The 16,014-nt window shown below is 36.4% G+C and overlaps 2 protein-coding genes across 2 annotated transcripts in view; one reads left to right on the top strand and one right to left on the bottom strand.

Moving 5' to 3' along the window:
- The window catches only part of LOC117991937 (phospholipid-transporting ATPase ABCA3-like), a 47,166-nt gene extending 42,072 nt beyond the window's left edge, over positions 1-5,094 (top strand). The window contains exons 31-32 of the mRNA XM_034979578.2: positions 2,192-2,277; positions 3,135-5,094. Of these exons, the coding sequence (XP_034835469.2) occupies positions 2,192-2,277; positions 3,135-3,323 (275 nt within the window). The 3' untranslated portion in view covers positions 3,324-5,094. The remainder of the gene's footprint in view (positions 1-2,191; positions 2,278-3,134) is intronic.
- A 4,635-nt stretch (positions 5,095-9,729) lies between these two features.
- On the bottom strand, positions 9,730-11,939 carry Cmpk (cytidine/uridine monophosphate kinase Dak1). Its single transcript, XM_034979573.2, has one exon. It carries the CDS (start codon positions 11,826-11,828, stop codon positions 11,193-11,195), a length of 636 nt encoding a protein of 211 aa, XP_034835464.1. The 5' UTR covers positions 11,829-11,939; the 3' UTR covers positions 9,730-11,192.
- Positions 11,940-16,014: the final 4,075 nt, after the last annotated feature.

Genomic DNA, 16,014 nt, shown 5'->3' with positions numbered 1-16,014 from the left:
ACTTCGTATGGGCATATTTTCAACCTTACTTATAAATAGAAAAATCGTAATCTATTAAGTGCACAGTCAATGATTTAACTTTTACAAAAGTTTCGAAAAATCTCATCATAATAAAATAATTTCAAAATAGAATCATAGGTATTAGATATGTAGAAGCTGAGATATCGATTTCACAAATCGACTTCAAAAGATTCTTTGACCTATCAAATCGTCCTCATCATCAGTATACAGCTGCTGTCGTAGCATCGTCGTAAGACGGTAAATATAAGGTTTCTATTCCATAACCTACAAGATTACCTATTATTGAACATCTCATTCTCAGGTATTTATATTTCCTGGACAGTCAAAATAAATCTCTCCTAGTCTTCATCTTCCTTTCAAGTTACTTCTTCACATAATACAAATAAATAAACAAATCAACAAACGCGGCGCGTACTCTCCTAATAAATATTTAACATAACATGCTTGCAAGCATTTTTCATAAGACTTATAATCTTCATCAAACTTATTTCTTTCAATAAGTATTTCACTAACATTCAACTTTTCATAAAAATTCTAGGTCTTTCACTAACACCAGCGCGGTAGATAATGATCAAGAGTCTAGACAAATATATAGTTGAATGAGGAGGTACTAAATATGCGCAAAACATCGCGTCCAAATAAATAAATAATAATCATCTTCCTACGTCAGTATGTCTCAATCCCAAAATAAATATTGTATATTTTATACCTATAGCACTTCTACAGCCGAAGGGTGATCAAGCCTTTGGTTTGCAGAGTCCTAATTTGTCAAAGCCGGGTATAGTCTTATATCGTCCAAACTAGCGCGAAACTAGACGAAAAACGTCTGTAGGGGAAAAATTCTCCTTATTTCATATTCATTTCCTTGTATTTGCAAATTGCATCTCCAGCAAAACCATTGTCTCGTATAACAATACAAAATGTTCGGGTACGCGTGTGTCGTTGACCACGCGATGACACCGTTATAATTCTCTGAATTATTATATTTCGATTTTAACACCGAATATTTACGAAAAAAATAAGGACCTATTCATTTATTGACTATCCATTATTATTTTAAACTATCCTACACACTATATAAAATCTTACAAATAAAGCACGAACGGAATTTATTAGTAGATAGTGGAGCAAGTATTATTTATTAAAAAAAAACCAATATTCTCCTAACCTATACGTACAAAATTAAATTATCTACCCAAAAAAATTACAATTCCTACACATTCTACCTATTTGCCCATTACGAGAGATAAATTGCACTTACTTTAACTATTAGCGACGCATTTTATCAATCAATTTCGTGACCGCCGTGTAGTCGCCGTCGTCGTCAGGATTGGTTTTGGTCATCAGGTCCGGAGGTCTGGAGTCTGCGCCTCTTCTTTACTGCATCTTAATGGGCCGGGAACACCCTGGACTCCTCGAACTGGGCCGGGAATACCCTGGACACCTCCTAGTTGTGGCCGGGATAACCCTGGACGCACGATGATGCTGGGCCGATCAATGAAGCTTGAGATTGTCTTCTGTTCATAAGCGATTCATTTTTGAACTTATTTCTTGATGTTAGTGTTTCATACAGGACGTGGAATTATTTTCTTTTTGTTTTAGTTGAGTCTTGAATCTTGATATTCTTTTGAAAATTAAATTGTGTAGTTTTCTTCTTGATCGGTGCCCAGCCGGTGCACGCACTTAGATTAGGCATGCACCGACTGGCAAGGGTCGCCATGAGATATGTTGTGGCCGTATGGTAATAATTAAATGCGGCAACGGTGAATGATGTTTATTGAGAGCCGGCTTATGATCTACTCTCGCTTATGGACTAACAATAACAATAAATAAATCTTACATACTATTGTTTAAATCTTATTGCTTAACTACCTAACCTACATAATTTTGCATCACCTCTCTTTCAATCCGATGTGCAGGCAACCTACTTCGATATATTGAGGAGTTGCATTTTTATGTTACAGCTAATATGAACATGCTACGTTTAAACTGTCAATTCGTACATATTACACCTTCACGCAATAACTACTGGACGGATTTGGCTGAAATTTGGAATGGAGATAGATTATACCCTGGATTAACACATAGGCTACTTTTTATCCCGGAAAATCCCGGAAAATGAAAAAAGTCGCGGGCATTAGCTAGTAATTTATAAATTGTTAATTTTCAGTAACCGACAGCGCTAAGCCGGACGTATCGCGGCTGAAAGCGGCGCTGCAACAGAAGTTCAACTGCACATTGCGTGACGAACACACGGTAATTATAACATTTCATACTAGCTAATCTTCCTCTTCTCAGAGGAAAAGGTCTCTTGTAGGGACTTCCACACACACCGCCTGAATCCAGCGGCTCCCTACGACACTTTGCATGTCGTCTTTTATTCAAGTACTAGCTTATTCCCGCGACTTTGTCCGCGTGGACTACACAAATTTCGAACCCTTATTTTACTCCATTAGGGATTGAATTTTCAAAAATCTTTTCTTAGTGGATGTCTACATCATAATCAGTACGCGGCAGAAAGTAATGTACATCGGCCTTTAGAATGACGTTTCGGCTTTGTAGGGCGCGTTGTCGGTCGGACGTTTTGTCGGTCTCAACGATTAAGACAACGCTCTACAAATCTGCTTTCTCCTTCTAAAGGTCGATGTACATTACTTTCAGCCGCGTACTATTTCTGCATGCCGAACTTCAACCCAGTAGTTTGAGCTGTGCGTTGATAGATCATTCAGTCAGCTTTTCCTTTTATATAATCAGAAGATAATTTATTAGCGCTAAATATTCCTTAAGCTGTGATAGCCTAGTGGTTAGGACGTCTGCCTTCTAATCGGAGGTCGGGGGTTCGATCCCGGGCACGTACCTCTAACTTTTCGGAGTTATGTGCGTTTTAAGTAATTAAATATCACTTGCTTTAACGGTGAAGGGAAACATCGTGAGGAAACCTGCATGCCTAAGAGTTCTCCGTAATGTTCTCAAAGGTGTGTGAAGTCTACCAATCCGCACATGGCCAGCGTGGTAGACTATGGCCAAAACCCTTCTCGATCTGAGAGGAGACCCGCGCTCTGTAGTGAGCCGGCGATGGGTTGATCATGATGATGATGAAATATTCCTTATAGACCATGTTGCACTACCACATCAACGAAACGATGCGCTACAGCGAGCTATTCGCGGAGCTGGAACAGCTTCGAGCGGAGTTCGCGGACCTGCTGGAGGACTACTCCGTGACGGAGACCACGCTCGAGGAGGTGTTCCTCTCTTTCGCTAAAGAGGAGCCGCAGGAGGCGCCGGGGCCGGTGCCTGTTTGAACTGCCACAGAGCTAAACATTAATTATTGCGTACAGGGATATTTCAAAAATACTTATAACCTCTTACTTTTCTACTAAACACCTTTTATTCTTTTACACAAATCTTAATACATTACGCGGCAGAAAGTAATGTACATCGGCCTTTAGAATGACGTTTCGGCTTTGTAGAATGTTGTCTCTGTCACTCGTACCTATATGACGTTTTGTCGGTCTCAACGACAGAGACAACGCTCTACAAATCTGCTATATAAAGATCGATGTATTACTTTTTTTTTTTTTTTTTTATTTATAACAATCGTAGGTACACCAAATATTTACATTATTATTTTCTCGCCAAACTGTTGTGAGCCAGTTTGTTGGCGAGCTGACGCTCCTTAAAAATAACTGTAATCTACGTATTAAAATGTACTTATGTATGTAAACTTATATTCTAACTTATAAACTTATACTCAGATTAAGTTTAACTTGCTGTTGCGTACTGTAAGTATATTGAACAAAAAAAAAGTAGGCACTTGCCGATCGTCCGCCGATGACCGTACGCCTCGCACATAGGTGGATTTGCGAGCCAAACCTCTGCCTAAACTGACACTAGGCAGAGTGGCAGTGTTAAGGCTAGAACCCAGAGCCGTAAAACCAGTTAAAATAAAAAGCGGCTGATTAATGTACTATGCATATGTAGGAAACGTCTTACGTCATTCGAGCGCAGCGATACGAAGGTATATCTTTTTAAGTGGACTTTCGAGTCGAACGTCACCGACGCCGCGACGCCTTTGAGTGGCAGATTAATGTCCTATGCAAATGTAAGGATTTCATATGGAGCAACACTGACACATATTATGCTCGACTCAAAAAGTCCACCTTTAGAGCCGCCATGCAGTTTATTTATTTTTTATATGAACTAAAATCCGGTATTTGACTATTATTAGTATGCGAGCTTCTATGAAATATTGGCATGTGACGTCACAATGATTTGACGTGCTTTTTTTAACCGACTTCAAAAAAAGGAGGAGGGTCTCAATTCGTCGGAATCTTTTTTAGTTTAATCGATAATTTAAAATGGTTATTGCACTTAAAACTAACAAAAGACGTGGATTTTACGTATTTAGGAAGACCCTCTATTTAATAATCACTGAGAAATAATTTATTTTTCACATAGGCAAATACCGTATTTTAAAATCATAGAACAAGTATTCAGTATTACGTAAAATAAAGAAGTTATTAGTATTTTTTAATCCACCCTGACGTGATTCCTAAAAATACAGGTATTTTTAGGAATCACATTTCTATCAAACATTCCTTTGTAATTATTGAGTATAATTATTGAGTTCCAATAATTATTATTTCATTTTAACGTTCCACGGTCAATTCCATTTTATTTATTTCATATAGCTTATATTTAGAATCTCTATATTGTTAAGGCTTATTTTGCTAGAAATATATGTCATCACTATAGATCGACTGAAGTCGTTGCTTTGTCGCAGGTAAAGTTCGTCAGTTCGTTCGTCTGTAAGATCTCTTAAATGCATAGTCCCAAAGAATTTTTGTGTATGTAAAATGTAAATCTTATTTCAATACTAGGCGATGCACGCGACTTCGTCCGCGTATGTTTCGGTTTTTAAAAATCCCGTGGGAACTCGATTTTCCGGGATAAAAGTAGCCTATGTCCTTCCCCGGGATGTAAGCTACCTCTGTACCAAATGTCATCGAAATCGGTAAAGCTGTTGGGCCGTGAAAATCTAGCAGACACACTTTCGCATTTATAATATTAGTATGGATACTGGGGCCGATTCTCTTGTACACAATCTCTAAACTAAACTAAATTAACAGGTCTAAATTTAGTGCCATCCTTTTCCCCAAGCAACATTATGAAAGGGATAGCATTAGATTTAGACATGCCATTTTAGTTTAGTTTAGAGATTGTGTACAATGGAATTAGCCACAATATGGGTGTAACTAAATGTTTAAATATAAAAAATATTCTAGTAACTGAGTGAAAAATGGCGACTAAAACATCGGCCATGTATTGGGGATATGATATAGGTATCCACAGGCAAAACTGATCTCAGAGGGCGCCAAGAGGTTCGGCCAATGTCAAAATCAACATTGGGGCCGATTCTCTTGTACACAATCTCTGAACTAAACTAAATTAACAGGTCTAAATCTAGTGCTATCCTTTTCCGCAAGCACCATTATGAAAGGGATAGCAATAGATTTAGACGTGACATTTTAGTTTAGTTTAGAGATTGTGTACAACGAGATTAGCCACACTGGCACCGATTCCGTTGTCTTTCTCTAAACTAAATTTAGAGTATCTGCATCCTTTTCTTTTTAACAATGCTAAAAAGGGACAGGACATGAACTTTACATTTAAAGACTCAAAATTTTAGTGCACGCTACAAATTTAAACAGTAGGCTCGCGACTGTGCGCTAAAATCACGGGTTTTACCATCTAAAAATTGAATTTAAAACTGTCAAACTGCGTCTGTCCTTTTCATATTACATTAGTAAGAAGAGGATGCGAATACTCTAAAATTAGGTTGTGCGCAGAATCAGTAACCACTGTTTGTTTGCTAGCTTTGCTAAGAATTGTTGATATCGATACAATATACGATTGATTCGTGAATTATTTAAAGATGTGTGATACGTGGAAGCTCGTACAATTAAAATTATGCAGTTTGACAGCCCAGTATGCCTATGACAGTTTTTGAATGTGATCATTAAGCTGGCTGCTGCTGACTGTGTTGCTTATTCTATTAATATAAGGAGGGTAGAGGCAATATTCTATCCACGATAACGCGGTGTCTTGCGTGAGCGACGAATACTACGCGACGCGACGCTTGCGAACGCGACGAACGCGATCAACTCAACGACATACCGTACTTGGACGCAGACTGCCATATAGGCCGCGTCGTGTCGCGTCGTATTCGTCGCTCACATAGGACACCGCGTAAGTTAGTATATAGAGCCCTCTCTGTCACGTAATCCCATGCAAATGACAGAGGCAAATGGACGTTAACCATTTTGAGGCACCAACCAATCACAAACGAAACTATGTTGTCGTTTTTGAAAACATTTTAAATTGAATTTCAAAATGGTTAACGCCCACTGAGATTGTTGTCTTTATCATTTGTATGGGTTAACGTAACAGAGAGAGCTCTATAGTAACTTCTTTCCGTGGATAGAGTATAGGAGTTAGGACTGACTAATGTGATTGTACAAAGTTGCCTTAGCACGTGCAATACGAAGGGAAAAAATGCTGACTGGTTGTATTGTAGCTAGAATGTCTCGTGTACAAATCATTTCATTTCAGCTTTGAATGTTGTATTAATAGTAGATAATCAATAAACCGGCCAAGTGCGTGGCACGCGCAGTGTATAGGGTTCCGTAGTCACAATTAACCTCGAAAAACAGATATAACTCCTTAACCTGTGAACCCTACTTAGCCATGATAGTTTATCCTTTAACACACGGCACTTGACTAACTGACTAACTGAGCACTAATAGTCTCTGAGATTAACCGACGACGGACGTACGGACAGACATGGCGAAACTATAAGGGTTCCTTGTTTACTACGGAACCCTAAAAACATAATATCGACTGTGAACTGGCAACATGTCCTATCTCTTTTTAATAATTTCACTATACTGTTTCCTACTCCACAGTGTCACACTTCCAAGACAGTTTTTTTTTCATAAAAGAATATTAGCCAACCCTTTTCCCCTCCAACTAAGCGTCAAGCTAGGAGTAGGCACGACAATAGTGCAACGGGCGGCATTTGAACCGTCAACCTTTCGGATTTCAGTCCACTCCTTTACCCGTTGAGCTATTGAGGCTCATTAAATCCTGTAAAGTTGTTAAACTTGAGTATATCAGTTCACATTCGGTATAACATCATTTAATACATAATATTAATATACTAAATGTTAATTGCTTTTTAGAAGTTTTGTGTCCAATATAAAGTGTCAAGTGGAAGCTTTTTAAAGTAAAACTTCTTTAGATGCGACTTAAAGTAACAGATCTTACTTTACTTCAGTATATTTATAATAGCCGCCAAACAGAATAGCTGTTTTGAGACCGCCATCTTATCGAAATGTTATAAAGTACCAAGTAATGCCATAGATTAAAAGCTCTATTTTTTCGTACAAACTAACTACCTATAGGGCTCTCTGTTAAGCTATCCCATACAAAAGACAATAAACTCCAGAGTGCATTAACCATTCTGAAGTCACCAACCAATCACAAACGAAACTGTTTTCGAATGTTTTTTAAAAACATGTTTGCGATTGGTTGGCCACTCAAAATGGTTAACGCCCACTGAGTTATTGTCTATGTCATTTTTATGGGTTTACGTAACAGAGAGAGCGCTATACTAACTTCTCTCCGTGGATAGAGTATACAGACTCTACCACAGAGTACTTTGTAATGACTACCAACCAAACCTACTGACTTGCGTCTATTACACTGTGATACGTAATAATATTTAAATGTAAGGGAAATAGCATTTTATGTACTTAGATTTGTACCTATACACTCTACAGTATTTCAAACAAACTGTGATTTCCTAATACATTTTCAGTTTTTACGTTTTATATTCTATTTGTTAAAATAAAAATGATTTATTATTATCTCTTAGCCATCTTTCCTATTCCATATTGGTCAGAATGGCATCCTAAAAATAATTTATTTGAGAATATTAAGTTTTTGTTTTACCAAAGTAATACTTATAAATTATTACAAAGCTTATTATAATTTTTTTAAGTTTAATTTAAAATGGTAGTGGAAGGAAGTGTTCCAGCTTATTTGTTCAGTGACAAACTATTCAATTTGCACTTCAGATCTGAAAGACTTTATTACTACTTAGATTATAACTCATAAGTTAGTATATTTTATTACTATAAACAATACATAATATATATAAGTTATTTAAGTATATGTAACACACGTAATATTTTTCTATATGTATCTTTGTTAACTGGTATAGATAAGTACCTATCTAATTTACTTCTCAAATAGTGGTGCCTAAATATAAATTGTAAAGGAATTTTCGTACTTATTTTTTATTGGCATTTACTATTATTATTGTAAAAAATAAGACTGTATAACAGTGCTTGATTGGTGTTAAATAAATGTTTAAATATTCAACCATGTTTCATTTTTAAAGTTCCATACATGTTCCATACCCGAAGCACAGTTTTACGTCAAATGGTGGCAATGCAAGCCTATAACTAAGCCCCCGCTGTCCGTCCGTGTCTGTCAGTGGGCTGTATCTTGTAAACCGTTACAGGTAGGTAGAGACATTTCACAGAATGTGTATTTGTCTTGCCACTAATAATAATAATAATTCCAAAATGGCCGATTTAATAATAGTCTTATTTCTTATACCTACGATGGTACGGAACACTTCGTGTGCGAATCCGCTCGCACTTCACCGATTTTTTACCTTCAACCGAGGAAGCAATCGATTCTGAATGCAAAATGAGTTTATTGCAGTAGGAAGTTCATTATAAGAAACTGCATTATTAAATAGCCTTGAAATGAATATTTAAAACAGGAAGGAACAATTCTGAGGAACGTTTTTATAAATCACAGTTTGTAATTGATCCCGCCTATTCGTTTACGTAGTCTATGCCATTATGTAGCATTAAAATACCCTTGAATTTAAAACTTGTGTCCTTTGAAATGTTTTTAAGATCTGAATTACGTCATCAGTAGGTCCGGGCCAAAGAAATACCCACGAATAATTTGAGTTTTGTTTGAGTATTTACTGATTTGTGTACTCCTGAGCATGCCGCTACGAGCGTATAGCATCCCTAATTAATTTTGATAAGTATTGATTCCGAGATAATTGGATAGCAATTAGTCCCTGCAACGTACCTATGGCAGAGCCGAGGCTAACTACAAGCTTTAAATATAATGACGATATCAGACGGCTCATTTTTAGAGTTCTACTTCCCGTAGGTATCCTACTTCCGTAATAAAAAATGAAAATGAAATATATTATATTCCGTAGGTAGGGTGCCAAGCCAATTACAAAAAGTCGCCGTGGGCGAGGGCTCTTAAGCCTCGGCTTTCCGACCGTCCGCTAAAAATCCGCTGCGTGCATTGACGCACCTTGGAACATTACCTACTTCTATTTTCGAGGACTCCCCCGTACTTTTGTGCGGTCCGGTTTGTCGATTTCGGGTCTATTCGGCGGGGGGGGGGGGGGGGGGGGGGGAGGAGAATTCTCGACCTCAAGTAGCTGAGGCCGTAAAACCAACTTATATAAGAACTTGGCTTTTGCTGCCGCGTGTCTTGAATTCGCAACCCCTCATACAAATTAGTTATGGATCGAGAATTCTCGGTTACGGATAGGATGTAGTGGGTAATGAGCCTTTTGGATGTAATTTTAATAAAACAAACAGGTTGGTTTATTAAACTTTGGTCTATATTTACATATCATACATAACTTCCTACTATGTATAGGTACTTGGAAATGCACTGTTTTAAACTTATTGCAATAATTTCACAATTAGAGCTTATGATAAGATAATCAAGTTTATGAATCATGATTTAAATTCATGTTGACATCATTTTACAAGTAATTGAGGATGACAATTGACTTATCTTATCAAACTTCAATTGGTATAGACTTGGAGTTTCAATTGGTATATTGAAGGCTTCTTTCTGAGAAAATTTACACTTAAGTATAGTACGATTCAAACTTAAATGCGTCTGCGTGAAGTTAGCTTTGCGATCTTGCGCATGGTACACTCGAGAACTAAATCACTAAATGCGCGGCGGTAGGTTCCACCTCAGCTTATGGTACGATTACACCTAACGAGTAAAGTGGCGAGTCAGTGTCTTCGGCCGAGTACTCGGTTGGTATAAACACTTTAAAGAATGCAATTTCGCCAATTTCTCAGCCACAACACTGTCTCGGCCGAGTGTCATTTTACTGTCTCGCTTAACTACTGGGTAGGTGTAATCGTACCATCAAGCAAGCTTAAACAAAGTAACTTCTCAATTCGACTGTACAAACAAACAGGACACGTATAGCAAGAGAGAGATGCATCAAGGAACTGGCGGGAATGTAGGAGCGAGATGGGCGCTGTTGTTACCCTCCCCGCTACCTCGGGCGACCTCGGACACCCAAAATGTGTGTTGTGGGCAACGTCCTGCGCAAACTTCAGGGGCGCATTTACGTTTGAATCGTACTGTACCCCGTACTATATGTTTCAATTAAGAAAACCTACAATAAGTTTCTAGACTTTAGAGAATAATTGAAGTTTCCACTTGATAAATAATAATTTAACTATTTTCATTTTCAAATAAAACCTACAAAAATATAAGAATTATGAAAAAATAGAAGAATAAAGAATTCCTTAATTTAAGTACAAGTATCATAATATTATTACAAGCATGGTAAAGCTCTTCTTAATTGAAATACATAGTATAGAGTATGGCACAGATAACACTATTTAAGGTGACTGGCAAATCTAACTTTTGACCTTTGCCTGCAATACACAGTAAAAAATAACAATGCCAAGCAATGCTATTAAGGTGAAGGTCTTTTAGTTCATGGCAATCTTGCCTTGTTACAATCTTAACTATTAACATTATAACATCATGATTCTTGATTTTTTTTAAACTTATGTCTACAGGTTGCACTTATCAGAAGTTTCATTGTGTAGTAAATTATTATTTTCCTAACAGATTAATAAATAAGTAAAGTAATTTAAGTGTAAAGTCATAAAATTAATGATAGTTCATCTTCTTTTAACCTTTACAGCTATTTTCCATTGTAGATTCAGCATGACATTTTAATCTTGAGCTGCTATTACGCTTAACAGTAAAAGAAGATTAAAAGTAGTGAGTCTACTATTATTTTAATTATCTATCCGGTCTAATTTGTTGAATAGTTTTTTGACATCCTCAAACACAACATCTGGGGCTGATTCCGCTTTCACTCGGTGCACCAGTCCCTTACGCTCATAATGTTCTATGATGGGCATGGTAGCATTAAGGTATGTATTGAATCTCTTTTGAAGGCTGTCTAGATTGTCGTCAGAGCGACCGCTGCCCGCCGCGCCGCGCCCCAGGCAGCGCTCCGTGCACAGATCCCGACAGCACTCGAAGAATAGCACAAATAGCAATTTGGTTTTGTCAGACATGACGCGCTCCCAGCCGTCTAAATTATCTTTATTACGAGGGAAGCCGTCGATCAAAAATCTCGTCTTACCGGACTTCTGCATCGCTTTATGTATAAGCGAACATGTAACCTCGACGGGAACGATCTCGCCGTTCCGGATCTTCTCCTCGATCATTTCTCCATATTCAGAACCAGGCCTCTGACGCTCCTCGCGGAGTAAATCCCCGGCAGAGAGATGAACGAATCCAAATTCTTTGGAAATAAAGGAACACTGTGTGCCTTTGCCGGCACCGGGAGCACCCAACACGAAAACAACTTCAGGCAACATTTTATTAATATAACCGGAGAACGGCCGGAGGAACCTTTTCCACATGAAATTCTGAGACTAGACTAATTAAAATTTTATTTTATCGTTTTAAAAAACATGCGCACGGCTGTAACCTTGAGCATAGCACTTTTGACGTGTGAATTAATGTTGCGATATATTATGCCAACAGCCAAATTTGACATCACAAAAAATTAACAATGTTGCCAACTTAGTGCTTTTTCTAGATTTAGTTTGCGATTAACGATCTAGTCGACTCTACACTATCTAAAATTCTAAAATATCTAAAATTTTGATATTTCACGACGAAATTTAATTTTAATGCCCGGATGCGTATTGCCTTGTAAATGCCTTTCACCTAAGAACACATTGATTGATTATACATCACCATCATGATCAACCCATCGCCGGCGCTCACTACCGAGCACGAGTCTCATATCTTTGGCAGACTCACACCTTTGAGAACATTTAGGAGAGTTCTCCATGTTCTCACAGGTTTGGCATCAGGGTGGTGGTGGTCAAGCATGCAGGTTTCCTCGCGATGTTTTCCTTCATTTTATTGTAGGGGACAATAAGCAGAGAAACTTTCAACTTTTATAAAATAAGGAAGGTCTGGCACGCGCTGGCTCTCTCTATATGGCGCTATCTCCACGGACGAGAATCGCGGCGAGTCTCGCCGTGTAACGAAATACGATACGTAGAGCAGAGCGAGACCAATAATAATAATTAATCTATGTTCGATACAATCTATCGCCGTGTAGACTGTAGATAGGCACATAGAGTTTGTATCGAATTTAGTGACCCGGCGAGACTTTCACCGCGATTCTCTCGTCCGTGGAGATGGCGCCTATGGGTGTTGAGAAGTCTTCCCTTGCTTCCGTTGCGGCCATTTTCCTCCACTACGCCGCTTTTTGCTCCAGAATCAAGATATTGTGTCTGACTGTATCACATGCACATTATGAGATTGCAATCAAACATTAACTAAATTAGTGATAGGGATAAATGAAATAAAACCCTTAGATCATTATTTTTTGTTTATTTCTATTCAATCATTTAAAACTTCAATTTATGATGTAAAAAATAAACAAAATACAAATACACATTTCTTGTAGATTGTCATTAATATATTGCTTACCTGAAAACAAAAAAAAATTGAATTGGAGTATGGCGTATAGTTATATATGTGCCTATTGTCTTTTAGTTTCATCAGATTTATTAAAATGTTGACCTCAAAAAAATTCAGAACAGGTCTGTGAAGATACATCATTGAAACTTTTAAGGAAAATAAACTAATAATTATCATTAAATATTGGAGAATATTACCTCGACAAAGTTATGTGGTTTTTCATTCTCAAGAAGCTGTTATCTGCAAAGAAAAATGGTATTCAATATTATGTGATGTTTATTTAATAAAGTGTAAGACTGCTAAATAGGAAGATCAGGCCTGTTGAGCTTGTAAACCATCACTATCACTTTGGTACGGTTTTGTCATCATATATATATATATATATTATATACAAAAGGAAAATGTGACTGACTGATCTATCAACGCACAGCTCCTACTGGACGGATCGGGCTGAAATTTGGCATGCAGATAGCTATTATGACGTAGGCATCCGCTAAGAAAGGATTTTTGAAAATTCAACCCCTAAGGGGGTGAAAAATAGGGGATTGAAATTTGTGTAGTCCACGCGGACGAAGTCGCGAGCATAAGCTAGTTTAGATATAAAGTAGGCGCTCCTTACTTAGTGCGCCTAAACGCAACGCCAACTCGTCAACTTGTGACAACTGTCACCCACCCGCACCACTCCCTGCAGGGGCCTTATGCACTATACCTATAGTTTACGTTTAAGGTCCTCACCATCCGTGTAGGGTAGAGGGTTTTTCTATGGAGGCGCTGCAACTAAGCTGCTAGGTATAACTGCAAAGAAAAATAGTATTTCAATATAATTTGTAAATTATTAAGTAGAGATGTAAAAATAACTAGATATATCAGGCCTGTTGAGCTTGTAAACCATCACTAAAATATTTGGTACAGTTTTATCATCATAAGGAAAATATATTTTTTATATTATGTATATTTGAATCATTTTCATCAAAAAGAGTTATTTATTACCTATTTTGAATAAATCATTTGACTTTGACTTTGAATGCATTTAAAATTACTGTCAAAGTAAAGGAAAACGGCCTTTCTGAAAAGTATAGTGTGATATTTCAGATCACACATAATATACTATCTTATCATACAGAATTAGCATTGCTATAAACAAGGAATGTTTTAGTTTTAAATGAAGTTCTAGGTAACTATTGAGAACAAACCAAACAAGTAACATAATTCACTATATTAGAAATAGCTTGCTTATTGGTGCAAGCTATTTCTGAATTAAATTTCATGAAAATCAACGAATGCGCCGTCAAAAGCTAGCAGGCAGACAGACACACTTTCGCATTTATAGTATGGATTTTCAAAAAGAAAGGCTTAGTCACTTACATGAAGAAATGCATACGGAGGCAGTCAAGTCACAGTATTTCCAATTTACCTGTGGACAATAAAGTTATCTCAATTTATAAAGAAATGCTTATCGAAAAATTTAAATTTACGATAATTTTGTAACATCAGAATAACATTATAATTTTTTTTGTCCTCAAAATACTTCAGAACAGGTCTGTTGACTCATCATACAAATAAAACTACGAGAAATAATATTGACAAATTCTACAGAATTAAATTGCACATTCAATTATTATTACATTTTCTTTGTTAACTTATTGATGAAATTGTTATGACATTTTATCATTGATTTTCGTAAATATACTAAGTAGTAACGTATAACGAGCAAATAGTTTTGAATTTCATAATAATACTACAAAATATTTGTTTGGAATATAGAGGTTATAGAAATAAGTACTCAACAATTACCTGAAATTCACGTGAAACGGGCAAGTCATGACTGTAGTACTTTCCATGTATGGTCCATTTTTACCTGTGACAATAATTAATTATAAAGAATAAGCCTGTGAAAGTTATTATACATAATACCAATTTTTTATATCAGTTTAAATAGTAATATTTTTTTGTCCTCAATTTACTTCAGAACAGGTCTGTTAACTCATCATAAAATATTTTTATTATAACACCAAATATTGTAAATCCACTATTGTGCGAATAAATAAATTCCATCGAGTTGAAACTTGTTAAATGATAGGTCCTCAACACTAAGAGCCTAGTGATTAGGTTATCACGCTAAACCAATTTTAGATCTTATAATTCACACATCCACATAATTTCATTTTATTAATGCTTGCTACTTCATCTGCGCGGATTTAGGTTTTTAAAATCCTGTGGCAACTTTCTATTTTCCGGGATAAAAAGTAGCTCCATCCTTCCCCGGGATGCAATAAATTTCATCGAAATCGGTCGAATGGGCAGTGAAATGCTAGCAGGCAGGAAGACAGACAAACACTTTCGCATTTATAATGTTAGTATGGATTTACAAAATATAAAAGTAGGTTATTTGTCACTTACATGAAGAAATACATGCCAAGCATGTCAAGTACAGTATCCAATGTACCTGTGGACAATAAAGTTATCTTTTGTAATAAATACTTATTCAAAAATTTAACTTTGCGATAGTTTTGTAACATCAGAATTACATTATATATTATTTTTGTCCTCAAAATACTTCAGAACAGGTCTGTTAACTCATCATAGAAATACGTGTATTATCAATCTGATATAAAAAACTAATCGTAACTCTATACAATTGATAGATTCAATACCATCAGAAAAACCTCTTGACGATTCAACGATTCAAGAACTAAATTAATTTTATTAATAATTATACAAAAACAAAAACAAACAAAAATTCACTTACCGTAAAGTTTACGTGAAGGATGCAAATGCAGAATTTTCTGGTAACCTTTAAAAATAAAATTTCTTTTTTTTTAGAATTGCTGACAAATTGTATAATATTATACTGTTATAATTTTTTGCTACAAATCAGAATAATTATAATATTTGTTGTCCTCAAATAACTTCAGAACAGGTCTGTTAACTCATCATGTAAATGTAATCATTAATTTTTTTGAGGAGACCTTGTCCCATATCAGATAATACTGCGATCGTATGTCTAGATACGCCGAACTTAAAGCACTGACAACTAAATGAACATTAAAAGGAAATAAATTAATTGAATATAACTCTAATTTTCTCCTAAAGGTTGGCTGGTGGAAA

This window comes from Maniola hyperantus, chromosome 20 (assembly GCF_902806685.2).
Source record: "Maniola hyperantus chromosome 20, iAphHyp1.2, whole genome shotgun sequence".
Taxonomy (NCBI): Eukaryota; Metazoa; Arthropoda; class Insecta; order Lepidoptera; family Nymphalidae; genus Maniola; species Maniola hyperantus.
Note: the sequence above shows the minus strand (reverse complement) of the source record. Positions and strands in the feature narration are given on the sequence as shown.